Source organism: Schistocerca cancellata, chromosome 1 (assembly GCF_023864275.1).
Source record: "Schistocerca cancellata isolate TAMUIC-IGC-003103 chromosome 1, iqSchCanc2.1, whole genome shotgun sequence".
Lineage (NCBI taxonomy): Eukaryota > Metazoa > Arthropoda > Insecta > Orthoptera > Acrididae > Schistocerca > Schistocerca cancellata.
Window position 1 is genome coordinate 417,670,600 of NC_064626.1, and position 27,965 is coordinate 417,698,564.

General features: G+C 43.7%; 1 protein-coding gene across 3 annotated transcripts in view; it reads right to left on the reverse strand.

The window, feature by feature from the left end:
* Window positions 1-27,965, reverse strand: part of LOC126175859 (uncharacterized) — a 616,100-nt gene that overhangs the window by 452,480 nt on the left and 135,655 nt on the right. Inside the window, exon 1 of one of the 3 annotated variants that reach the window (XM_049922892.1) lies at window positions 2,212-2,278. The exons of the other annotated variants lie outside the window; for them this stretch is intronic. Within the exon in view, the coding sequence (XP_049778849.1) occupies window positions 2,212-2,247 (36 nt within the window). The 5' untranslated portion in view covers window positions 2,248-2,278. Of the gene's footprint in view, window positions 1-2,211; window positions 2,279-27,965 lie in introns of those variants that run through there. 3 annotated transcript variants of the gene reach the window in all.

Consider the following 27,965-nt stretch of genomic DNA (forward strand, 5'->3'; position numbering starts at 1 on the left):
GAGAAGTTCGTGTTATACCTCGTTTAAGGAGAGACGTCTAACAGTATGTATCGGAATTCGGTAGCTGCAGGATTGACGTGTATCGAGGCTGCGGCTTATCGTACACCGATACTGCCAAGTTATGTAGCTTCAGTTAACAAATGGGCTTGTTTGCAGCAAGGCCAATACTCTCACCTAAAGCGCGGCGATGTCTGCAGCACCATCGTCTGTTAAGAACGGCGGCCACTGCTGCAGTTCCCATTGACGCGGCAGTAGAAAGACGTGCCAATGAAAACACTGGACGCAGGAGTGACACCACGTCGTCTTTTCTGACAGATCCCAGTTATGTGTACAGCATTGCGATGTACGTATCCGCGAGTGGAGGCTCCGAGGATTGCATTCGTCATCCTCACATGGACCCAGCTCTTGGTGTAATGATATTCGTGTGAGTAATGCTTCTAGCACGATGGTATTGGAAACGCAACATGATGTCCTATGGTTCGCGGGCCAGTAATATGGACAGCAGCCACTTAACAACTACCAGTTGTTAAGGCGAGGTGTTGTACCCGTCTTTGAGGTCTCCTTGATGTTATCTTTCAACAAGGTAATGCAAAATCGCCTGTTATCCGTGACTTCCTGATGTACCTTGATACTGAGGGTATTCGACTGTTGCCCACTCTAGTATGTTTCGCAGATACTTCACAAATTTAAAGCATCTGGTCGTGGATTACTGAGCGACTGACACGCATGCACTCGTCAGTCACTACGATTAATGAAACCGGCCGTGGAATTGGAGCACCCTGGAATGCCGTACCCGTATCTGTCATCCAATGTCATTTCGACCATTTGCCCATTCGGGTTACACCCGTTGTTTGCGTCCTAGGTAGCAGCTCTCTGTACTAAATTTCAAACACTGTATACCCCTAAATGTAGTGTATACAAATTGTCTCCGGAAGGTAGTTGAGTGGCTCTTTCCCGCCAAGCCGGAAGGCTGCAATGTTGCGACTGGTGGGGCGAAAGTTGGTGGGGCGTCTTCGTAAGGCAAGGCGTTCCTCGTCAGTGGCCTTCTGCCCACTGCCCAGAGCCGGTGGCTCGAAGTGTGTACCTCTGTGTGAGTGACGCGTCGAGAGATTAAAATGCCACCGTTCACTGAACAGCGACATATCATTAAATCAAAATGCCAAAGTGCAAAGCGGCACACGTAGGCTTTCCCGAAACACAAAAAGTATGACGAAACCGCGGGTGAAGGCAATGCTCAGCGTCTTATTCCAAAGGCTCGGAGTTAGTGTCACAGGGACAAACTGTCAACAGATAATTTTACTTGGAAGTCCTTGAAAAGCTCCGAAACCGGGTGCTTCGCGTCAGGAAGCAGATAGGTGGAAACTGGCGACTCCATTACGAAAACGCTCCGTCTCATACCGCCACCATTGTTAGCGAGTTCCTGGCGAGTCACAGTGTTCAAATGGCTCTGAGCACAATGCGACCTAACTTCTGAGGTTATCAGTCGCCTAGAACTTAGAACTAATTAAACCTAACTAACCTAAGGACATCACACACATCCATGCCCGAGGCATGATTCGAACCTGCGACGTAGCGGTCGCTCGGTTCCAGACTGTAGCGCCCAGAACCGCACGGCCACTCCGGCCGGCTCGAGTCACAGTGTGGCAACGTTGCCCTAGTCACCTTACAGTCCCGACGAGGCACCAGCAAACTTCATTTTGTTTCCTCGAATAGAAAGAAGCTTGAAGGTCCATCGTTTTGGGACGGTAGACGTCGTGAAAGCGGCCGCGACGAGGTGTCTGAAGGAGGTTCCCGTCAACGTGTCCCAGAAAGATCATCGGAGCTGATACAATCGCTGAAAAAACTACTAACGTTGAAGGATGCTATTTTGAAGAATACATGTACTTTCATTTTCAATAAACTGTTCTTTATGAAATTATTCAGCTTATTTTCCGGAAATACACTGTATGAACATCATATTTACTGAACCAATCTGGTGAAATTACCCATCAGGCAGACGGCGCAATTCTCAATGAAAAGCGTACATTGCTGAAGACTTTTGCTGAAATTATGCTCTGCTCGCAATTAGCATACCCTTACTGTTCCGTCGATGCGCGCTGTTGTGGCCTGGTTTGCCACAGCTGCCGTTCATGCCGTGGCTCCCACTCCAGACAGAATAGCAGCAGGCGGCTACTTACCTGCAAGCAGAAAACAAAGAGGCGTGTTCACAACTACCTGTGGCTGCGGCGTCGGCGCGCGCTGCGGCATTGCGGAGCACTGGGCACAGAAATACAGCACGCTAAATCCGCAGGCGCGCGCGGTCCCGAGGAAACTGGCGTAAATCGGGCGCCGCGTGCGGCTGACACAATCTTTGCCAATTTGTGACGACACGCGCCGACCCGTCGCGGCTTTATTTTTGGGACACCACTACGGCATTTTGAACGCGTGTGCCAAATGACGGCATAATAGCTACTTACCGTAGCAGTGGAGCAGTTTACAAATGAGCGCTACCACTTCGTATTCGAAGTGTGTTTAGGGCGAAAAGAGAAGCGGAGAAGAGGAAGTGAACAAAATCTACCACTAACTGATAACTGCTATGGGATTTAAAAACACTCCTGGCCATTTAAATTACAGCACGAAGGATGGCGAATGACGAAATTTTACTTATTCTGCGTACGCGCTATTGGAGGAAAAACATATGAATCAGTTTGTACGTGATTTGGAGGTAGTAAACGGCCCCAAACTTAGCGCACACAGTTGCAACGTTACTCTTCCTTACGCGAGACGTAACACGACCTTCTCACTAACAAACAACATTATCTTTCATTATATATAGAGTGTAGATGGCTTTAGCCCTACGTAAATTCGTGCGGATGCGCTGAAATACTGATCATATTCGTATCCGAGCATGAAGTACACTTCACGCCAATGTGACGCAAGTTGAATACTGCCTCCATTGTGTTGCCATTTTAATAGCTATGTACATTTATTCAGTTCACACACAGTGATTCAATGACTTAAAGGATATGTCTCTCCACTGTTATGGCATGCCGCTCTTTTCTTATAGATCCTTACAGATTGAACAGTTTTTGCTTTGCGTTTCCAAGCAGTATCGTTCGTCGTAAGACAGAGTCTGTTTATAAGTCTTTAAGTGATATGCTGTATTTCTGTGCCACTTCACTTTGCGATTCCTTTCTGGAAACAGCTTTCGGATCTTACTGTTTTTTTTTTATAAAAAAAAAAACGCTTCCACCAGTTCAGTGTGGTTTTCAGCACACGAAGATATGGAGCCATTAGTTATACTTTCTATAAACAGTACTTTTAACGCTCTTGAAAAACAAACATGTTTATAAACAAAAAAGTTAACGCTAGTTTTACTCTAATGTATATCGCCGCTTCTGAGTGAAAGAACTCAGTGCAAGTACAGCTCCTGCTGATTGGCTTAACGACGGTAACACTTCGACGTTAATGCGATACAGAGTAAGTAAGCGTCGTTCTCTTTCCACTGCGTAAATCATTGCACTTTCTCAAGTGTTTGGCAAAATTCGACGTCAGTGCAGTCACTTAATTTGAATCAAACAAAATACCATTAGGGAAGCTTAAAGCGAACATATGAAATGATAAAAGTGTGTTCCTTTCGGTAGCAGCTAGCGCCTCTGTTTACGTCTCGTCGACAGGGAGAGGTCACTGCAGACAGATCACTAGCGTAACTCTAAGAAGGATGAGGGAAATAATCAGTCGTGGTCTAGAGAAAATACAAACAAATAAAATTTTAGAGAACCTAAATCAGGTTGGCTGGACAGAGTTAAAACTCACTGTTCCAAACTGTGAACGGAGACTCTTATCACTACATCTCGCTTCAGATGATTAGTAGGCAAAAACAGTACAAATAATTCCAAGTTCCGTTTACTGATGACCCGTTTCCTAAGATAGTGTAAATTATAATTTTCACGCATTTGTCAATAGTACACCCTGTTTGACCCTATATGTGGATTACTTTCCTGTTTCCAATCCGTTTCGGAGTAAAATTCTGAACTGAAACTCTCTCTCTCTCTCTCTCTCTCTCTCTCTCTCTCTCTCTCTCTCTCTCTCTCATGTCAGAAGAAAGCGGGCAAACAACGGTTGCAAATATGAATTTAAGTTTTTCTTGTTTCAGCCATTTTTCCTCTAAACATAAAATACCCAGTATTCGCGGTTTTAAGGTAAATGTTGCTCGCAACCCTAAGGTTTCTTTGAACATCGCAGTGCTTTACTTGGCATGGTCTTAACGCGACCTTTCAACTGACCTAGCCATCCTATTATAGACGGAATTAAAACCTGGATCTGGTATTTCTCACATTAACAAATTTCCAGGGGAGAAAGAAGCGACAGATGACAAAATACTGTTAGGACCGACCGAAAACTGAGGCCTGAACCTTTGGAAGTTTCTGGCTGGTGTTCACGTAGCTATCGGGACTGCAATAAGCAGATTATAGCTGGATACGTTTTCTTATTATGAAATTATCCGCTTCAGGAGACAGTCTCGGTGCGCCCGTAGAAAATGTCAATGTTAATTGAAAACAAACACAAACCAGAAAAAGTTTCAAATATGAAAATGCACAGGTGTTCACTGGATTTGCACAGAAGTATTCATAAATTAGTAATAATGTAACCATTATCTGTCACACATCAATCTGAGATATAATGTAAAAATTCCACGCATCTGCTGGTAAAGTGCTGTCTTAATCACCACGCAGTGTCAATTAAGTTTCACTTTCTAAGCACAAAAAACATTACTCAAATTATAATTGCGAGGAACTGACACCGCAGCAAGAAGGCATTTACTTCCATGGAAATAAGCAAGATTTAGTAAAAAGAAATAGTCCCTTTCAAGTGATGGCGACAATTCAACCGGTATTAGTAAAACAATTTCATCAGATGTAGACGAAAAAAACCGCATCGTTAACAGAATAAAAATAAGTTGGTAGAGGTTGTTGGTACACTGCGCCTCCTGCAGAACGGGAATCTGTTGCCGCTTGCACAGCGGAACGCTCACATACTGATGACTGCGCTCCAGGCCGCGTGTGCGACAGACCGCGACGATGCAGCCAGTCATTCCTGCGACAGCGAACAGCTCTTCCCAGTCCACGATGGTCGCTCGTGCGTGAGCGAGGACACTCAGCCAAAGAACTGTGCACCTTAATGTCAGTAAACAATGACGTGGAATTACTCGCGGTCCGACGAAAAACAATACTGGCTTTGTTAGGTGAACTAGACGCCCCAGAGTTTCGGAATGTATCTCGGCAATTTTTACTTTTTTTCATGTTCTGGACGCGGGACAGGACTTATCAGTGTTTTCTATTCTGAACGAACTAACAGACAAATACATCTCAAAACTAACGTCGTTCATCTCTACGTTTAAATACGAATCACTACGAAGAGCATGGCAAAGGGTACTTTTCCTACTACGAAACATTAAAGTTTGCTAACTTTCCATTCATTTGCGCTTGATGTGTGCGTAGAATAACTGATTATATATCGCATGAGTTATTTGTAAGCTTTTATAAAGCGGATTTAGTACTGAGCACTTTTATCGTTCAGGAACTGATCATATCCGTAGGAAAAGTTATGTATGTGATTGAGTAGCGGGCTAACGTATGCAACACAGCGCTTTGGTATCCTGCTACATATACACCCACAGGATTTCCTGTTGTCAGCGATTTAACTACTAGCTCAGTCTCCGCCTTGTTAATATCACGCAGGTGTATTTCAGATAAAAGTATTGAAAAACCATTTTCTACGAGAGTTACATAATTCCCAACAGAAACTAAGTTTTTATTTAGTTCACCTCCTACATTTAAAAAGCGACTGTTGAATGCTGTACATGTATTTTGCATGGTTTTATGCTCGAGAGACTTACAGTAGATTTTGGTTGAAAGGGGCACTAACTTTTCCGGACAGATGGCCTGGCAGAGACGAGACATCATCACGACCACCGAAGTTCACAAAACATAGCCCCTCTTGACTTTTTGTGCTGCAAGCTTAAGGATGAAGTGCTCAGTTCAGCAGTCCCTGGTGCACTGACTATTACGGCACGAATACGAGGTGTGGAAGTGATTCCGCAAAAAACTTTACGAGTTAAGCTATCATTTGCAACAAACCGCACAGCTGTACCTAGCATAGTGCCTCAGAAAGAAAATTTTGTAATAATCAGAGGAAGAGTTTATGCCCGCGCTATATTTCAGTATCCGCAGATGCGACTAAAGATCTACGAATGCGAATAATGGACTTCTCGAATAAGGTGAGCGTAGGCCTCTAGTCACAATTACCACAGCAGATAATTAGACTACTATGGGTTATGATCGCATGAAGGCGTTAAGTCGGTACTCGCCAGCCAAAACCTCTGGACGGGGAGACGGATGGCGCGGCAGCGATCCCGCTAATGCGCTCCGTGTCACGGACAAGCCCTACTCGGGCGTCCTGATGAAAGCCAGCGCACACAGCTGCTCGCTGGCGGACCCTTCCAGCCGTAATTTATACAAGACAAACGGCTTCGTGACGCATCTCGCGCTCTCTTGTGCGCCGTTCTTGTCTCGTGCCCTCCTCCTCGTTACGATTTCTTCATGACGTGTCTCTTCCTTATGGAGCACGTACACTTTCTGATAGTAATACGATTCCACTGGTCAGTGAACAGGGTCCGAGACTTACACCGCTTATAATTCCTGAACGGTTCGAGATATCGAAACGAGGTCTTCGGCAAATGTTAGAAAGCACAGGGCACGCAATCCTGATGCATCAGTAATACTCTGAACTCTTGTATCAAACGTGATAATGAATCAAGTTTTTTAAGGACTCCGTACGAATCTTTATAGGATCACATTGTTGTCTGTCTGTCCGACTATTCAAACCCTTTCTTCTGAGGAACGGATAGATGTATCAAGTCGAAGTTTGTGTCACATATTAAGATCTATAGTCCCTTGGCGGTGTTAAAACTTTAAGCTTGTAAGTCAATGTAATCAAAAGATACGGCAGTTGGTGTCGCATACACTGACACTCGCAAACTCACTCATCAAAACCTATAGCGTACTTACTGTTGGCCTAGAATAACGAAATTTGGCAAGAAGCAAGGTTTCACAGTACAAGTAAAGGAAAAAACTCAAAATTGTGAATTTATAATTATGTCACAAGAAACAAATTTTTGATATAATTTCTTATCCCGCTGTCTGTTCGTGTGTTAAGAACCCTTTTTCTCAGGGACGGGGAGACGTACAACGTTGAAATTTATGCCGCATGCTACTGTTCCGTGACGGCGTAAAAAAACGTAAGCTTGTAAGCCAATGCAAACGTAAGACAGCCATTTATGTCAATTATTTTGATACTCGGAAAACATACTCATCCAAACCTGTAAGATACTTCCCGTTAAATTAGAATTACGAAATCTGGCAACAAGCAAGGTTTAGCAGCATGTGTAAAGGAAAACAAATCCGGAAATTGTTAATTTGTAATTATATAACACGAAAAAATACTTTTCTGTAATTTGTTATCCGACTTCAAATCGTTATCTCGCCAGTATCAATATTGGTAAGAGGCAAAAATCGTCGAGATCCTCGAGTACCAAGATGGATGTACTGTCTGTATACGGTACACGATTAAGTTTGTACGGAACCCTTACAGCGCAAGTCCTACTCGTAACTGGCCACGTTTTGTAATGTAATGTTACTCTTTCAAACGGTATTCTAAAGCTCTTAGAAAGACGACTACAGTGATGTCGGGCGTTGCAACATTTCGCAAAAATACGCGAGAAATGGGCTGATACTGAAAGATGAAGACTCAGGAACCGGCTGTTCCGTTATAGACACCGCCAAACAGGACCTCATGCCACGTTCCACCATTGTATAAACCCTTTCGAATGTTTACTTATTTCCACAAAATAAATAACACGACTACGTACTCACATTTGATATAGTTTTCCTTGGCACCTTCTGGTACGATACGCTAGACGTCAGCAAACAGATCAATTTACAATAATCGTCGCCGACCCCATTTCATGTTAGTGGCGTAGTCCTATCCTTTGCTGCATGTAAGGGCGGAGCCTGGCACGGAAGCCCCACTTGCAGTTCCGACCACAGATTCCTGCTGCCTTGACTTTCAGTTTTAGTTAATTTCTCACATACTTTCGAGAGAAGCTTCAAAGCAACATCAACGTGTCTTATATTGCCTTACTCATGTTTTTAAACGCTTCTGAATGCCATTAAAATATATTGTCCCATTTAAAAAAAGAAACACACATCCTTCGTATCTCGTTTGGTGAATCAACTAAAGAGTATTGCCCACAGAACAAAACTATGTTTCTCTCCTTGTACTACCGTTTGACGAAAAACGTGATTCCGATATCTTGATCCGTTCATGAAATAAAATAGATGCAAAATTTAGGTAATTCACTCCGCATTACTACTGAATATGTAACAACGCTTTGGTAGACCTGAAATACATTAAATAGAAGGGGCAGACGAACACAAGAGCCCTGTCCACGAGCAAATCGTCAGGCATCCTCGTCAGTTAATACGGAAGACTTCCTGTACATTAATACGCAAAGGTCAGATACGACAGCTCCTATAGATAGGTGAGAATGCTTAGCGTTGTGTATTTGTATGTATGGTGACATTGAAATCGGAAAATTTTCTGCATCGTTTTGATAACGCTACTATCCGCAAGGACCACTACAGCATATTTCAAAGTATATACGATTTATTTCCCAGCCCAAAGTTTAAAAGCCACGACCCGAACCCCATGGAACACCTTTGAGATAAATTAGAGTGGCAAACAAAATTAGACTTCGGGGTATCAGAACGTTTCCAAATTACTTAACAGCAACAAAAGTAGGGCCTACACCCCACTTGTGACATGGCTACCATCTTCGGAACGAACAGCAATGGATATCCGGAAACTTTCCCTCGCGTAATACACGTAACCACTCGGATATCGCACAAACCCCATTATGCTGCAGAATGAATGATTCATAAGTATCAAGGACGTGTGAAATCTCGTCTTCCGGGAACGCCGTTGTTAGGACTAATAACTGCTGTGCTGCTGTAAGGTCAAGAGAGTAAAAACAGTGCCATCAACCTAACGCTCTAGTGACAGGAAAATTCCCTTGGAAGACGTTACACTCGAGTTAAGAGGGGGAAAGATGGTGAAAACACATTTTACCGTTTTTCAAGCACGAGAAATGTTCGTTACATACCGGCCTTATGTGGAGAATCTACCTGAAACCATGCAACGAACAGCCTTCAGGAAATCGTGTTCGTCCTTCACACGAAGAAAATGGAAATTCATACCTCAGATCTGTCAGTTCTTGGGACAGTATTGGTATCATTATAATTTAATAGATGTGGCAGTATTTAAGGCCACAAGCATTAACACAGCTGACTTCTTCACATAACTACAGCGCAATAAATAGCGACAAGGAATGATTGCACAGGTTGAATGATCGATTTATCAACTGAAAATAAAGGACGAGATTGATTAACTCCGACAATATATCGAATGGTTCACTCAGTACATGAGCTTATACTGGTCACTTTCCCCTTTAACACAATGTGCTAAATTGACTAACTTAGGTAGCGAGGTTATGCAGTACGATGACTACTAACACGTTTCCTAGGTCTGAAAAAATACAAATGAACAACAACGTAACTGAACCACTGGCTTAAATTTAAATTACTGACGTTGCCCTCGTATTGTGCTTAAAGTAAGAACTTTTTGCATCACAGTGAGCTCTGTGTGTGTGTGTGTGTGTGTGTGTGTGTGTGTGTGTGTGTGTGTGTGTGTGTGTTTTTTTTTCCTAATACCACAAACAAAACAACCGCCACAGTATTAAAGAAAGCTACGTTGAACTGCCGTATTGCGTTCGACAACATTCTTCGATATCATTCCTTTGCGTTACATGAAAACCCGTAGCATAAACCAGTTTCAATAATGTAAAGCTGTTACTAATGGCAAAATTATTCTTATCTTATGGCTTGTGGAAAAAATGAAGAACGGTATTAAATAAGTGCTCTTGGATATGAATCAGTTGCATGACATGCTGGGCTTTCGTATTGAATACCACGCTAGCCTAATGTCCTTTTCGACGCTAGGTTGTCATAAGTTCATGACATTTTCTTATAGACAAGTTACCAGACATCTGGATTGATTAAAACCATTTCAGATAAGCACAGATCCTGCAGTATTAACACGTTCCAGATATTTATTTCCTGCTGTTTTCATGAAACTTGCCATCTACGAGCAGAGCTACGTTTATCTGTAAGTAAAGCTGTCGTTAACGCGATCGTAAGCAGAGTGGCCATCAACATGAAAATTGTTTTGAACACTACTGTGTTTCATATTCGACGACGTTTGGACACGCCTAACCTATCCATTTATATAACGACTAACAGTTTAACGTGGATTCCGAACCACAAGTCGCAAAAGAGAATCATTTCTGTTGTTAACGTGTATTTCTAAGCTGGATAACTTTTCACATATAATGCAAAATATAACAGAACACTTACTCAGGAAATAAACAAAAAAGGCAAAAGTATAATTAAGAAAAAAGAAAATTAATTAAAAGCTGTGAACGAGAATGAAAAAAAAATGATATTACGTAGTTTTCTTTTAAAATGCATCAACCCCTGCACTGATTCGGAATGTATGCGCTTGACAAAGTGAGCGGGTAAGCGCTAAGGAAAAATAGATCTTGTATAAATAAGTGTTCTTGCTGCTGTATCACTTCTCCTTTCGTCTCTCTCTCTCTCTCTCTCTCTCTCTCTCCAATGTCTGTCATCGGCCTCTCGACCAGAATACTACTGTCTTGCTGAGCATTGTACAACACTACATCTCCATCGTCAGGTGAATTTATTTAAATTAATAATATGTAGACGATTTGTTTATGCGGCTTCTATAGGCAACCTCTGGCACAATCTTTCAGTGATCGTAGGGTGCTTTTCGAGTCGTAGTTAAATTATATTCACTTAAATTGTTAATTTACATAAATCCGTCTGATGTTCTTCTTCTTTGTCTTTTCCCATTTCTGTACGGGGTCAGCATTGTTATTTGGGCTGTGGCAATGTTAGTGGCAGGCAACAGCCGGTGTCCTTCGTCACGTCATCTCGATTCTCCCCTTTCGGGGTGCAATTTGTGTACCCCAACCGTGTGCGTTTAGAGTAAAACACATTTTGAAATGTGAAAACATTTTCTAAATGTTTGCAAAGCGTCCATCTTAGGCGGTTCGTGGGTGCCAGCCGGGTGTTCACCTAGTTGGACGTGGGAAACCGCCTACAAACTACATCTAGGCTAGCTAGATTACCAATCCTCGTCGTTAAGCCCACCAGGCGGGCCTTCCTGAATCCCGGAAGTGGCGCGTTAAGCGTGCGACTATCCAGGCGCCTCACATAAATCCACGCAATGATGGAGCTACAATTCTCCGAAACTCGTAGTAGAACGAACAACAATAGTGATTAATTTCAGTTATGAGAAGATTTCTATCTTTGTTACTTAAATCAGACAGCACACCGATATTTGACGCTTTGGCGTACCCCTTCATTGGAAAATACTCTATCTTTCTCACACAATAGCAGAACATGATGCATTTATTCTTCTCGTGTTGAAACTGCCCATGTCAACTGCCATTCTAAATTCAGGTATTCCTCAATATCTACCTCAGATGTTGCACGCTTTCCAGTGATATTCCACGCAGACTGAGATTAAACACTGCCCCGCGAGACTAATTTACATCTGACCGAAGAGAAAATCAGCCAGACTACGCCCGCAGCACAGATTCGCTTCAAGGCGGCAGGCTTTGGCGTCGTGTTGGCGCGTGCTGTTCTTGTTTGCCGTCATACTCGTACCGCAAATGGCGTACAAAGCGCGCACAGAGGAGAAAGCACCGCGCCCTCGAAACCTGATTGAACACCCTAAACAGTCATAAAAATAAGCGGCGCCTGGCGTGCTACTTGCCGGTAATCGCGGGTTTTTTGTCTCTGGTAATAACACGGCCGAGGCACATTTACGACTGGTCCGATTTCCGCAAGAACCTGTCCTCGGGCGGGGCGTGGCCTCGTGTCAGCAACACACGCCTCTATTGCTAACACGGCAGCGCTGGTCTAGAACCTCGGCAGCGGCACAATCTTACCTACTGTTCGATGCGCCGATTAGATACATCGGCTAACGAACACGATATTTCACAGGCGACGGAAATCCACTTTTGATAACAAAATTTCGCGCCTCCTAAGCATTAAAACTGGGTTCAATAAGAAAAACACTGCCATAATAATTAAACAGGTTAATAATAATAATAATAATAACAATAATAATAATAACATATCAATACATAACGACACAATAATAATAATTAACACTACGACAGTTCGGTACATCACTCATTTACCAAATGTATCCAATTATAGTTTGTCTAAATGACAGAAAAAGAAATAGAAAATTGTCTTTGTGTGCGTATCGTGGATACCAGCGGAAAATAATACTGTCGGAGCACGAAAAAGGCGAATATATGTTTGTAAGACTGACTGAATAGTGGGGTACCAGCTGCCCCATTCTACCTTCCTCAGTGTCTTTCGAAATGTTCCCAAAAATTTTGGCAAGCGGACGTACTCGCGCTATTTTTATCATGCAACTCGCCTCTCACTCCCACAAACTCCCCTAATTAACTCGCTCACACCGACTAGTACATCGCGGTGAGACGCTCATATTCATCCACTCCCACCTCCCCATTCTCACTCCTCACTCATTCAGTCCAACTCATTGTCATTATGTCTGTGTCTGTCAGTCACCGTCTCCTATCCAACAGCTACAGTATCCTCCGTTCTGTCCTACTACTACTACCGTGTCCTCTCGCTGTTACCGTTTCCCTCTTGCTCTCTCTGACTGTTACTGTCTCATTTATTTCTTGCCACTCGCTGTATCTTCTCACTGTCACTATCTCTCTCTTCCTTGTTGTCACTGCCGTGGCCTCTCTCTTATTATCACTGGCTCTCACTCACTTCCACTTTCTCTTCATTCCTCTCCTACTGGTTCTATTTCCTTCTCTTCTTTCCTAACAATATTCTGTTACTGTCAACACTGAAATTGTGTCCCACTGCCATTGCGTCCCTCTTTCTCTCACACTGTCATTGTCTGATTTGCTCTTTCTATACCACAACCACAGTCTAATATCCCCCAGTGTTTATTAGTTTTCCATCTCTTTCCCACTGCTGCTGTCTCCTCTCTCGGCACAAAAAAGCGCAAATATGCTCGCATGCCAAAATTTTTGGGGAATATTTTAAAGGTTCTGAGGAAGGTAGAAAGAGACAGCTTGTATCCCCCTAGTCTTTTAAACAGCAGCATATTTTTCCGCTGTTTCCCTTCTTTTCCTTGCCGCAGCAGGGCATGCCATTAATGTAAAAAAAGAACTTTAAGGGTCAGTAAAATTTAGATAGTTTACTTACATGAAACTGAAATAACCCAAAACTAATTTTACACCTCAGACATGATTTTACGTGCACAAAAATTCTGAATGTCCTCCAATACGAGGTTCCCAGAACCATTTTGATGATAACGGAGACACATAACATAATATTTTTTCGTCCTGTGTCACTTCATTAACTACGTTTTCGTCTCACATGGATTTTACGTGCGTGTTTTCCGTGTAGGGTAGGGTAACTTTCAATTTTTGTATCTAGGAAATGGATAAAGATGCCGAGAAAATTTTCAAGGTTGTTCGAGATGAGGATCTTAGTAACATACATCGAAAAAGTTTCCCCCGTTTGCTTTGTATAGCCATCTGGCAACCCGTGGCTCGGTTTTGTCACGAAAAATCGTAAAAAAAGCAACATTTTGGCGGTTTTTCTTAGGAGCCGTCCATGAACTAATAGTGCGTCCGTAAGCCCCCTCAGGACCATTACAGACCACATCAAATGCAAATAGAATCAACCACTTTGCTCCATTTACCTAAGTAGGAGGAAGTGTGTAATATTCATACTTTCATCCTGTACTGTAAGACAGTGACACTAGGACGATCCTTCTGTTGAGTATACACATTCAGAACAATAGTTTTTTCAAAATACCCTTGTATAATCTATCACCTGAGATTTTTAGCTAAATTAGAACCGAAGCTTTCAACATTTGGCTATATAAGGCCATTGAGAAACAAGTAATTTGTGACGTGTGGAATCTACTGACTGTGGCTGTATGCGAGATCAGGGCTGAAAGGTACGTAGATGCGCAAGTTCACGCCCAAAATTTCGAGTCGTCAGCACTGGATGGACGGTCAAGTTTAGGCGTGCATATACTTTCGATAATTCTGTTTCTCGGTAACAATTATGCCTAATGTTATTGGGGGATAAATGCAAATTCCATACTAAGTTGCCCACCACCACAATGGACTATGGACCTTGCCAAGCTGGGGCGGCTTTCGTGCCTCAACGATAGGAACAGTAGGTGCAATCACAACAGAGGGATAGTTGTGGAGAGCCAGACAACCTGTGGTTCCTGAATTCCTGAAGAGGGACCGCAGCCTTTTCAGTAGTTGCAGCGCGACAATCTCGATGACTGATTTATCTGGTCTTCTAACATTTATCCAAAATGGTCTTACTATATTTGTACTGTGAACAATTAAAAGCAGGGGATACCATAGTTCGTTATTTTTCCCGGGGTCATGCGCATCTTTTCTGTAAGGCTTAGGGGTAATGGCATTCTCTTCAGCAAAATATACTGGAAGTAAAATCGTCCCCCGGTCTGGTCTCCGGACAGGGACTATTCACGCAGATACTAGGAAAACATGGGAGCGTGGAATGTTAGATCCCTAAGTTGGGTAAGTAGGGAAGAAAACTCGTATTCCATTTAGTTTCGTTTTACACGGTCTTAGTTGGTAAAAAATAAGCTGAGACAGCTTATTACGATAATGATCTGGCATCCCACACGGGGCGTGGTTCTAACAAGTCACACGAAACCACTGAGCTTCACTTATAAAATACGTAATTCTAAAGAAGAATACAGGGATTTGCAAATGGTGTGCGGTGCCTCGAGTTTTTCCGACGGCGGCACCGAACAGAGTTGAAGTGTGGAGTTAATCTGAAAATTGTTGAAGGCATACGGATACAGTTTATTTGGCCATATTGTAGGGTTTCATCGATTTATTCTGTATTTCTATGCAACCTCTCTTGAGTATTGTTTTTTATTATTGTGAGTGAGTACTATAGTACGAAGGTTCGGAGCAGCAAACGCGAAAAAGTAATAAATCTCCCTACAACAGCCGCCTCCTAGAAAATAACTTTCATATGAATTTTTTTCCCCTAAAAGTTAGTGTCGCAAACTGTCCTGGGTTAGAAAAGCTTTGTGTGTGTGTGTGTGTGTGTGTGTGTGTGTGTGAGAGAGAGAGAGAGAGAGAGAGAGAGAGAGAGAGAGAGAGAGCCGCGCGGGATTAGCCGAACGGTGTAAGGCGCTGCAGATGTGGACTGTGCGGCTGGTCCCGGGGGAGGTTCGAGTCCTCCCTCGGGCATGGGTGTGTGTGTTTGTCCTTAGGATAAGTTAGGTTAAGTAGTGTGTAAGCTTAGGGACTGATGACCTTAGCAGTTAAGGCCCATAAGATTTCACACACATTTGAACATTTGAGAGAGAGAGAGAGAGAGAGAGAGAGAGAAGGGGTGAAAGAGTTTTCCTGTGTGGCGTCAGTCTGGCTGTTTGGGACAATATTTACGATGCGAGGTAATTAACACCACAGACGTCCACTGATGACCGTAGGAGAAAGTTTTCTTTTGTACGAGCAACAGATACGTTATTCAGCACGTCAATTACAGGAAGGGCAGAATGTATTCAGCAGTTGCTCTGACTCCCTTCTTTTCCTCCGAAAAATTTTACACATGCTCCAACTGGGAAGACGCTGTCCGATCTAACTTTGGACTATCTACTCTACTCACGAACAGTGACGTGAGCAGAGAATCTATTCTGAACAGTGTACTTGGTGACGGCTCGTACAGTCGGTGGCACAGCACAGCATTAGCTGTGAAGGCTAAGCTGAATTCCGATCGCGCCTTAGCAGTACCCGCTCCGGCCCGGTGAAGGACGGGCGCGGACGGTTGCGGCGCAAACACCTGCAGCACTTAGCGTGCGGCGGTTAACCACACCGCGCACCCCGCTCGTGGGCAAGACAACCGTGACGCGCTGCTATAGAAATCTTTATCTAATCGTAAATAATGACTCGCAGAATCGTTGGGTACTTGGACGTGACGATCGAGACGCGGAGAAGCTTGCACAATAAATATCTGGCGAGAAAAGTACGGATGTTGATAAATGAGAAGTGTGCAAACTGTCGGGTGCGGGTGGGGCCGGAGACAGAGTACCATTGTCGTTTTTAGCACTCCATGAAGATGTTGCTTAGTAACAGAGAGAACAGAAAAAACGTCAGTACGGAAGATTAACTCGTCACTTGCTAACTGATTGCGTGCACAGAAGATTTAGTCTAAAGTAAAGTGTTTAATTCAAATATTTTGGAACTAATAGCAAAACCTATGCGCTAATATGCTTACATAAGACAGTCAATTTCACTAGTTAATGAGCATGCCAGTAGGAGGATCAACAGACCATTTGAAGGACTGCATCACAAAAAGATGGCTGTTAAGGAACCACACGTTTTCTGCGAAGTAAGAGCAGTAATCCAGGAGCTAAACCAAACAATCTACGCAAGATAGTCTGCGCGCAGTGCCACTGAGGTAGAAAAATTTGCACTCCCGAACGGAGCACATTGTCTTTTGTTTTCGTAACCTCTGTAGCTGCGCTGCCAACATAGTCACATCTGGCCTAATTTTGCACATTCTCATTACTGGTGCTCAGAGCTGGATACGTGGCTTTCATAAAAAAAAGTGTACAGCATACTTAACCGACCTTCCGTAATCACTTTTGCGAAATACTCAGAATACTGTGTTACTAGTGTTATCAGCACTTACGCGTCTAACCCGACAGCCTTTAATAACAACACAACTATCTTTTTCCGTGAATGAGCTGTATATTACAGAACAGATAAGAAATACCAGAGTTACTCGAAAACTCTATTTTCGATCGTCTCAGACTATGACAATTCTTATCATTGTGGTATGGCTATCAATTTCCCATATCTGTCTTCGATTGCAGGTAACTGCAATAGGTCATATAGGTAAACCGTACACGAGTGTGTGGTAGAATCGTTAATTCATCAATTAATCTCCTCCCAGTTATTTGCATATTCCTGCAAGAACTCAAAACGAGCACTCTGACTCAACATGATGAATCTAAAAACGCATAAACGAAAAGCTCTAAAAATGAAGATCCAGAGACAAAAAAACGATGACGAGATCTTCTAAATCAAGAATCATTATATACAAGTGGCAAAGATCTCCCAAAATAATTGCAAGTTATGTTATTTAAAGAAAACGTAAAAATCTACGGATAGGGGTACGTGTAAGTAATACGTACACAGAATATCTAATCGATAATGGATATCTTGAATATGAAATAGTATCAATTAGTGCTTAGATGCATTACTATAATTATTATACCACGTAGTCCGTTTTCTTCCTACCCTGCAGCCTATCGTTGATGTGATGGTTCCACAAACATAGACATCGATTGCCGAAGTACAACAGAAAGGAATCGTGAAAAGAGTGGAGAAGTACCACAGAAATGATGCAATCATGTCAATAGAAGGGATCCTTGATAATTAAGTAAGGAAGTGATTAAAAATACCTATAAGTAAAACGAGAGGGGTACAGTTGGCGCTGAGTGGACTGAATACGAGAAACTTTCGCCAAATGTGGACAGGTGCGCCAGCTACTACCAGAATACAAACATCGACGAAGAATCTAAGTGGGATTAATAGCGCCGAAGAAGAATAAAAAGTGATTCACTATTGCTGTATAAAGAACTCTAACTGTATGAAACTAGGTTAAAAGGTCTGCCACACAAAAGTAGGATCAACAGAGTTCAGTATTTATCTAACGACAATTCTAAAAGAATTCTCGTGGATATAGCTTCCAGTATTGCAAAATTATCTCCGGCAAAAGTACTAAGGGCTCCATACCTGGATTTTCTAATCAACATATGGCCTCGTAGCGGAGCAAGACTATGCGGGAGGTGAACACTTCGAGTCGATCAGTGAAGCGTTCACGTGTCGTGGCAATGGTAGTGCGCAGTCCGTGAAAAACAGATACCAAGGTTCATATCCAAATCTGGTACACAATTTTAATTTGTCGCAAATTCCCCTCGTGGCGACAAAATAGTAGAAAAATTACATCCAGTTTCTTCCATGACTAATATCTTCCGCGAGTGTGACTATGTCGTGTAGTGAAATAGTCCGACGTTTCGGCAATTATTGCGGGAGATCGTCATCTAGGTGACGATCTAAATTTTTATTTGAAAACAAACACACACACACACACACACACACACACACACACACACACACACACACAGAGAGAGAGAGAGAGAGAGAGAGAGAGAGAGAGAGAGAGAGAGAGAGAGGAGAGGGAGAGAGGGGGGAGGGGGGAGGGGAGAGGGGAGAGAGAGAGAGAGAGAGAGAGAGAGAGAGAGAGAGAGAGGAGAGCGGGTTACACAAATTCGGCAGTTTTTCTGCTCTTGCTTCCCGCCGAAGATGGGCAAGACAGGGCAGCGACCAAGGTGCCCGGACAAAGAACGCACCTTGCCGCGCCGCAGGCAGGTGCGTGGCACGGCATGGTCTGCGAGGTAATTGCTCTCCTGTTCCCGTTCTGCCACGCTGCCTCGTGCCCAGAGTCCGTCGGACACTGCAAACGCACTAAATGCCAAGAGCCACTCTTGGAACAAAGGGAACTCCACTAAGGGTCACATGCAACAAGACTAGTTCCTCTATACCCACGTGACCTGCTATTGTAAAAAGAATGTTACTTACTAAGCCCACTCGAAACGGAAATTTAAAAAAGGGGGGGGGGGGGTAATGAAATGTAGTCGAATTAAATCGGGCGATGCAGAGGAATATAGGTTCCGAAATGAGTCACAAAAAGTAATAACTGAGTTTTACTATTTGAGTACCAAAATAACTAATGATGACCGAATTAGAGGGGATATAAAATTCAAACTGGCAATAGTTACAAAAGAGTTTGCTAATATCTTCACAGTAATAAATTCAAGTCCTTCGCCACGTTTTTTCTGTCTGTGTGTTAATGCTAATCTCAGGAACTACTATGGGGATTTTGATACTGTTTCCATTAATAAATACATTCATTCATGAGGAATGTTTGTATATGTGATTAAATATTATAAACAAGTCGACCAGCCATAGATACTTAGTGCCACCTATGTGAAGACGGATCGGTTCCCAAACATAACGTACTCATATATTTCATTGCTAGGAACTCTTTCCTAAAGGTATTGTCCGCAGTGTAGTCTTTGCACGGGTATCAGTTCCGACCAGAAGAGAACAGAAGCTTCTGAAATGTGGTGCTACAGAAGAATGCTGAAGGTTAGGTGGGTAGATCGAGTAACTACTGAGGAAGTATACTGTCTAATTGGGGAGGAATGAAATTTGTGGCACAACTTGACTAAAAGAGGGGATGGTTGACTGGATACATTCTGAGACTGCTAGTGACAGTAGATATGGTAATTGGGGGGGGGGGGGGCAAGAAGTTACTGAAGGAGACCAAGGCTTGAGTTCAGTAAGCAGATTCAAATGGGTGTAGGTTTCAATAGTTATGTAGAGATGAAGAGGGTTGCACAGGATAGACTAGCGCAGAACACTGCATAAAACAAGGCTTAGGACTGAAAACAACAACAACGACTGCTGTCTTTATAATCGTAAAGGTAAGTTCTTCATGATCTACATCTACATCTACATTTATACTCCGCAAGCCACCCAACGGTGTGTGGCGGAGGGCACTTTAAGTGCCACTGTCATTACCTCCCTTTCCTGTTCCAGTCGCGTATGGTTCGCGGGAAGAACGACTGTCTGAAAGCCTCCGTGCGCGCTCTGATCTCTCTAATTTTACATTCGTGATCTCCTCGGGAGGTATCAGGAGGTATCAGTAGGGGGAAGCAATATATTCGATACCTCATCCAGAAACGCACCCTCTCGAAACCTGGCGAGCAAGCTACACCGCGATGCAGAGCGCCTCTCTTGCAGAGTCTGCCACTTGAGTTTGTTAAACATCTCCGTAACGCTATCACGGTTACCAAATAACCCTGTGACGAAACGCGCCGCTCTTCTTTGGATCTTCTCTATCTCCCCCGTCAACCCGATCTGGTACGGATCCCACACTGATGAGCAATACTCAAGTATAGGTCGAACGAGTGTTTTGTAAGCCACCTCCTTTGTTGATGGACTACATTTTCTAAGGACTCTCCCAATGAATCTCAACCTGGTACCCGCCTTACCAACAATTAATTTTATATGATCATTCCACTACTTCAAATCGTTCCGTACGCATACTCCCAGATATTTTACAGAAGTAACTGCTACCACTGATTGTTCCGCTATCATATAATCATACAATAAAGGGTCCTTCTTTCTATGTATTCGCAATACATTACATTTGTCTATGTTAAGGGTCAGTTGCCACTCCCTGCACCAAGTGCCTATCCGCTGCAGATCTTCCTGCATTTCGCTATAATTTTCTAATGCTGCAACTTCTCTGTACACTACAGCATCATCCGCGAAAAGCCGCAAGTTCGTCATTGATGACGAATGGTCGCCCACTCTACTACTACTCATCACTGATGGTTTCACGGCCTGCATTGTAAGTACACTATCTGGTTGCTAACACCTGACCTATACACTAGACGGAACTGGCTCTGACTTGGGTTCGGCAGTAATGTTTGCGTGTATGAAAACGTCACCCTAGACATATCCTTGCAGCTGGATGGAGAAATAAACATTTCTGCGATTTCAGTCGCTACAATGATGATACTGTGAGGAAAGAGCCGTCTGTCTCATACGATAGCCATTTGAGGCATTGCTCCTGCACATGAGCAGTGAGGTATTGGCATCACTGTCGAGTAAAAGATGTTTTCAAGGGAAATGGAAGATATTTCTGAAGATAACTGAATGGACAATGTCGAGTGCCAGAATACAGGAGTCACACATTTACAGAGACATGATGATGTAACACCGTCTACACAATGATAAGTGAGTTTTCGTCGCACTGTGAGTTAGGAATTTCTCCTATAACACCTTGCGTGAAATGTATCAGTGAACGGCACGAATGAAATTCATCGGCGATTCTTTGACCTTTATCGCCTGCGTGAACTTGTATCCGTCGATACAAAAAATCAAAGTTGCTTATCATGTTTTTGAACGCATTCTTCGACTTTAATCGCTGCATGAATCGTGTCCAAATTTGTGTGCGTGCTTGTTGTGTCGATTGGAAAGATAATTTCATGGCAACCATTTTTCGTTCGCTTACAGGACTAGGAGAAAATGTTGGGCTAGGAGCTGCACCATCTTGAAAATTTGTTAAAAAGACGGGTAAAACTCTTATGAAGCACCTACTGTATGGTCACAAAGCAATGTACGATATTCTTCACAAGTAAAACGTGCATTTCAGTTATAAGCTCCATAAACATACCAAAATATTCTATATAGGGCACGGAACATAGCCAGTACTTTTTGCCTACACGCAAAAAGGCTCGATTCTCAGAACAGACTTTGGTTGGTAACGAAATGGAGAGTGTTTCGCTTCATGTGTCGGCTAAAACAAAGAGGTCGTGTTGTTCAGGAACACCAACAGTGGAGCTGATAAACACTGTCCGCAGTCTTACAACACGCCACGCGCCACTGTCATCAAGGTCTTCCTGAAGCGTGCGGGGAATCTGTTTTAGAAGTTTGGCAACAAGTGAAGAGGAAGTTTACGCTGCGCATTCACTTGGATTGACAGGACGTGAGAAAAATTCCATCGCGGTACGCTTCACTTGAGGCGTATGGTGACGTAGCTCTCATACGACACTGCTCACCTATTTGGAAATGCGTGGGCCGCAGGAGGGTTCTTTAAGGAAAGGAACCCAAAGAATTTCGCGGAGTGAGAAAGAAGTGGCAGATGAAATATTAGCGATTCTCCAAGATGAGTCAGCGGAATGCTCGACTGTGCGGACAATGTACATAATGGGTACAATGATGACGATACGTGCTTAACAAAAGTTGACATAAAAACAGACTTCAAGCCATGTAGTTCATCGTCCTTACCGGACAGGGAGCCACAAATTCCGCCTTCAGTGAAACGTGGTAAAGAAGAATCGTTGTCCAAGAAGCGAGTACTAAACACAATTATGTACATGGCAGATTATCCGCATTACAGTAAAGAAAAATCAGTTATGAACATATTTCGACAAAGTCCGCAGCAATATGACCTTGTAGTGCCAAAGACAGACTTACGTATATTGACGGGGGACATGAGGCACTTATTATAAAAACTGTTATTTGCGCGTTTCAAGGAGGCTTCATACAATTTACAGGATGTGCATGATAGTGACCTGTTATATTATGCACATCAAACTGCGCGCGACATTGATTACAGTGGTTTCAAGGGAAGCAGTGCTGCAGAATTGGAAGACATGTGGTAACAAAATTTCAAATAAAGCGCCAACTTGACGATGCACAGTAAACTGAGCCCCGAGATAAACAAACGTATCCCATCGATCAGTAAGGACTTTTTCAACTATGACCAATCGAGATTTGAAGAGGAAAGGAACCCTGGGAATTAGAGGTACCAAGAGAGTTGTAAGAAGATCAACTAATATCAACGCATTCGTATAGAATTATGCCGACTGTTAACCTGGATAGTAAATTGGCTGGAAAGTTATTTGGTGTGCTGCGAACAGTTGCTTTATTCCCTACGATGCTTTCTCCCGTGTGCATGATTTTACAAGGACAGTAGGGAATATTTACGTCGCGCCAAGCAAGAGTGCGAAAATGGGCGTAAAAAAATACACCTATTTTATGAGCGCTCCTTTTGGCCAATAGCTGGTCAAAGTAATTTGATCTTGCTTGATCGCTGGTTGCATATGAAAATTTTACTCCTTTAGACCAAACTATCCCTCCTGAAAAGTATGTAAGACTGTAATTCAAACCATATGGAACCACTGTGAAATTCAGTCTTTGGATGTTTATTTTTTTAGCGCCTATAAAACATATTATCGCACTATCTGCAGCTACGCAGTCAAGGACAGCCAGTTTCACAATATGCTTCACAACATACTGTTTCGCATTCGGTTGCATGCCATTACACTCTATCAGTTCTCATCACTCCGCTACACCATTGTGATTCTATATGCATTCTTTAAGAGTGGATACCTAGCTGAACATGTGGTACGCTCTTTAACAGCCATTGAGTTCGCCTTCGATCTTGATGGTGCGAACCTTTCTGATCATAATAGCGCGCCATTTTCCATTCGCTGTTCATGGTGCAAGCTAAAGGTTTGTTTTGAACGGTTCTTAGGATGTCGAAGATATCCATTTTGTGAGATGTAATACATACATCCCATTTTCTGTCGCCCTTCTGATGGACAATGTGAGACATTAGCAGCTAATATTTTTTCTGTAATAACTCTTGCTAAACTCCTACGTTCCCGTTTACTCTGTCATCAGTATCAGTCGATCTGAAAGCTTCAGATGTCAACTGAAGTTAACAGTTTCTCGTCAACGGATAAACGCGACAAAGACACGGTTGTCTGCGTAATCAACGATACAACCCCTCAATATGTGCAGGAATTCCGCAGCAGATATTTTAGAGAGACTCTCCTCTTTCAGCACACTAATACGGCACTGTTAAGACAGACCACATTTAGCGTAGGCCTGAAAGGGCAAGGTTGGCTTTGGAATTACTTTAAGAGGATTGCCGCGCGGGATTAGCCGAGCGGTTTAAGGCGCTGCAGTCATGGACTGTGCGGCTGGTCTCGGCGGAGGTACGAGTCCTCCCTCGGGCATATGTGTGTGTGTTTGTCCTTAGGATAATTTAGATTAAGTAGTGTATAAGCTTAGGGACTGATGACCTTAGCAGGTAAGTCCCATAAGATTTCACACACATTTGAACTTTTTTTTTATTTAAGAGGATTATGGTCACCGCTGCTTTGTTTTTGAGGCCTTTATATCCTTCATTCCATCATGTGGATAACCCAGTATGAATGGTGTGCTTAAGAGTTCCATCTCTTATCTGCTATGAAAGAGAGCTCTCTCCGCCCTCAGCCATTCAGAGACCAACAACGCCACAGTGCTGCAATCGTTTCCATGTATGGACTGTAGACGACGCCAGACGTCTAATTACAAGAAATAGCACGTGGCTAGGACCGACAGGAAAATTAAAGGAATAAAACATGCATAAAAGCACAAAATTATATTTGATTGTCCCTCAATTCTCAAGATGCCTTCTCTCTAGTGTGTCACCAGAAGGATCAAGGGAAAACAGCGATTTGGATTTCATACGGCGCAAGAACGACCTCGCAGTAGCCTGGTGCGATATTTATTTGAAACACCTTTATTGACGGCGACAGAAAAAAACACGATAAGCCAGTATTTTAAGCAGTGCGTGGGGGAAATATTTCCATGAACTCGTACGACGCGGCCTCATTCGACCACTGCTGGAAAAAAATTTTCGGGCACTGTTGGCACCAACAATAACAAAAAAATGGTTAAAATGGCTCTGAGCACTATCACTCAGCTTCCGAAGAATAAAAACACTTCATGTCAGAGACTGGGGAGGGGGGAGGGGGCTGGGGAAAATTGAATAAAACTCGGTAACAGGACGCTCTGAGAGGTCTACTGCAGTCAGATTACGAAATTGATAGTTGTATCAGCAGAGACAGCCGAAGAGAGTAGCCAGGCAGCGCTAAACAGAGTTATCTGCAGCAGTTGCAGCGCAGCTGAAGGAATCCTAGTCGTTTAGCTAGGGCCTTCTGCGTGCCGTGTCGTAGCTGCTGGCTCCGTTAGTACTGACAGTTTCACTTTAAGTAGATGGAATGGTGCTGGTTAGTCACCGTCTCTATGTAATGACTTGGTCTTTTAGTGGGTATAATTCCTTTAAGCGAGCAAGTGTATCAGGAGTTGACACTGCTTACTGAATAATGTCAGGAGTCGTAAAAGACTCGTAGTGTTTGTGATTTCAGTTCTTATTACAAGCCTTACCTTCTGTAATAAGGGAATTTTAACACTGTAGTCAAGTCGAGACTCCATCTCACTTAATGCCAAACAACTCTTTTCCTTCTTCACAAACAAAAAAATGCTTCAAATGGCTCTGAGCACTATGGGATTTAACTTCTGAGGTCATCAGTCGCCTAGAACTTAGAACTACTTAAACCTAACTAACCTAAGGACATCACACACATCCATGCCCGAGACAGGATTCGAACCTGCGACCGTAGCGGTCGCGCGGTTCCAGACTGTAGCGCCTAGAACCGCTCGGCCACCACGGCCGGCTCTTCCCGAACAGTCTAGCCCAATTTCATCACTTACGTTCGAGAAACAGAACCATTTTTTGAACATTACACCGTTATTTAGACATTCCTCTTATTCCACTTAGATGAGTCAAACTTCCGTGAAACTGAACACTCCAGAAGTCGGACTTCGTGCGATGCCCACTAAAATTGGAATTAGCATGGGTCGGCTGTAATCCGTTGGTGGGAAATTCGCAGTGTAACCCGGGCAGCGCTCACAACCGCGGCACTGCCAGCCTCAGCCTCCGTTGTGGACAGGAGAGGCGGCAGATGCGGCAGCTATCCTTTACGGGCAGGCGAGCGCGCACGATCCCCGCTTTGGGCGAGGCGCGGGACGTGAGGAGCAGCCGGCGCTGCCTGGCGAGGCGAGCCTTGTTCGGCCGCGGCGCGCTCTCCGCTCTGCGCTCTGGAGCGGACCCCGACTGGAAAGGCACGCGGCGCGGGGCCTGCACGGTATTCGCTGCCCAGCCCGGGCTGCTTTCCTCCATGACGTCTGCCCGACACTACACTACGTGCACGCCTGCTTGTGTCAATCCGACTCGTAAGTGCTTGCGATGGGGAATATTAATCATTTATTAAGTATAAAATACCTGCAGCTGATTGCTGTGTCACAATTATAGTGGGTTTAAAATTAGTTGCGACTTTTGACGATTGGCTGCTCGGAGAGGGACGTGACGCCGTTGCCCACGTAACACCAATGGCAGGCCGGCTTTCCCAACCAAGCAGCCAGCGGATCGGCTGGTAACGTGCTCCTATTGCCAGACCATGAATAAATAGCACGCATTAGATGCATCAACGTTCGTCAGCTCTCGTTGTAACGTCGTATTTTCTGTCACTGAAGTGTTTTGTAGTCGTCAGGCATCGTGAACAAGTGTTTTGTGTTGGTGTTGCATTAATAACAACAGTGCAGAACATCTGAATACGAGATTTTCAATAAAAGTGTCGTCCGAGAACACGTTCATGGGCTGGGAAGATAACGTTCTGCTGCAAAACATTCCTCGAATTTCGACAATGGTAATGGACAAAATGCATTACCACTCCAATGCATTGAAGGAAGGCGGATATTTGCGGATACAAAGAAATGTCCCATCAGATAAAGATGAACCTAGCATGTACCGGGTGATCAAAAAGTCAGTATAAATTTGAAAACTTAATAAACCACAGAATAATGTAAATAGAGAGGTAAAAATAGACACACATGCTTGGAATGACATGTGGTTTTATTAGAAAAAAATAAAGTTCACAAAATGTCCGACAGATGGCGCTGGACAGCAAAATGTCAGTGACTGCGCATGACAATCGTGTATAAAAGGAGATGTAATGAGAGAGAGAATCAGATGCGCCAGCACTCGCAGCATGTTGACGTTACCTGAAAAACCGCTTTTAGTGAAGCTGTATTATCAGAATGGAGAATGAACGAGTTCAGCGTTACGATCCTATCGCCATAGGAAGGGGATTCGAACGGGTAAAGGTTCGTTGACAAATGCAGCTGTGGCGAGAATGATTTCGAAGTTCGAAGCCACGGGTTGTTTAGACGATAGACCCCGTAGTGGCCGACCGAGCACAAGGCGTAATGCTGCAGAGACAGTCCAGGAAGAAATGGAGACTGTAGTGGGTTCGTCTATGCACGGGGAAGTCAGCGCTCGAGCAGTCGCACGTCGCACCGGCATTCCATACACTACTGTTTGGTTGGCACTTAGGCGTACCCTCCGATGCTATCCGTACAAAATCCATCGGCATCATGAACTGTTACCTGGCGATTTAGTGAAGCGGAGGGCATTTGCGGTGTGGGAGTTTCAAAAGATGGCGGAAGATGACGATTGGTTGAGGAACGTGTTGTGGACCAACGAAGCTCATTTCACGCTCCGAGGGTCTGTCAACAACCACAACTGCAGAATTTGGGCTACCGAAAATCCTAGAACTGTCGTGGAAACTCCATTGCACGACGAGGAAGTCACGGTATGGGTTGGATTTACCACACCTACCGTTATCGGGCCTTTTTTCTTCGAGGAAATGCGTGATTCTGGTTTTGTAACTGCTACCGTGACGAGTGAGAGGTACGCCGATATGTTACAGAATCGCATCATCCCCAACCTGGCTGATAAATACGTGCTGGAACGTACGATGTTTATGCAGGATGGTGCTCCACCCCATATTGCTAGACGCGTGAAAGATCTTTTGCGCGCGTCGTTTGGTGATGATCGTGTGCTCAGCCGTAACTTTCGTCATTCTTGGCCTCCCAGGTCCCCAGATCTCAGTCCGTGCGATTATTGGCTTTGGGGTTACCTGAAGTCGCAAGTGTATCGTGATCGACCGACATCTCTAGGGATGCTGAATGACAGCATCCGACGCCAATGACTCACCATAACTCCGGACATGCTTTGCAGTGCTGTTCACAACATTATTCCTCGACTACAGCTATTGTTGAGGAATGGTGGTGGACATTTGAGCATTTCCTGTGAAGAACATCATCTTCGCTTTGTCTTACTTTGTTACGCTAATTATTGCTATTCTGATCAGATGAAGCGCCATCTCTCGGACATTTTTTGAAC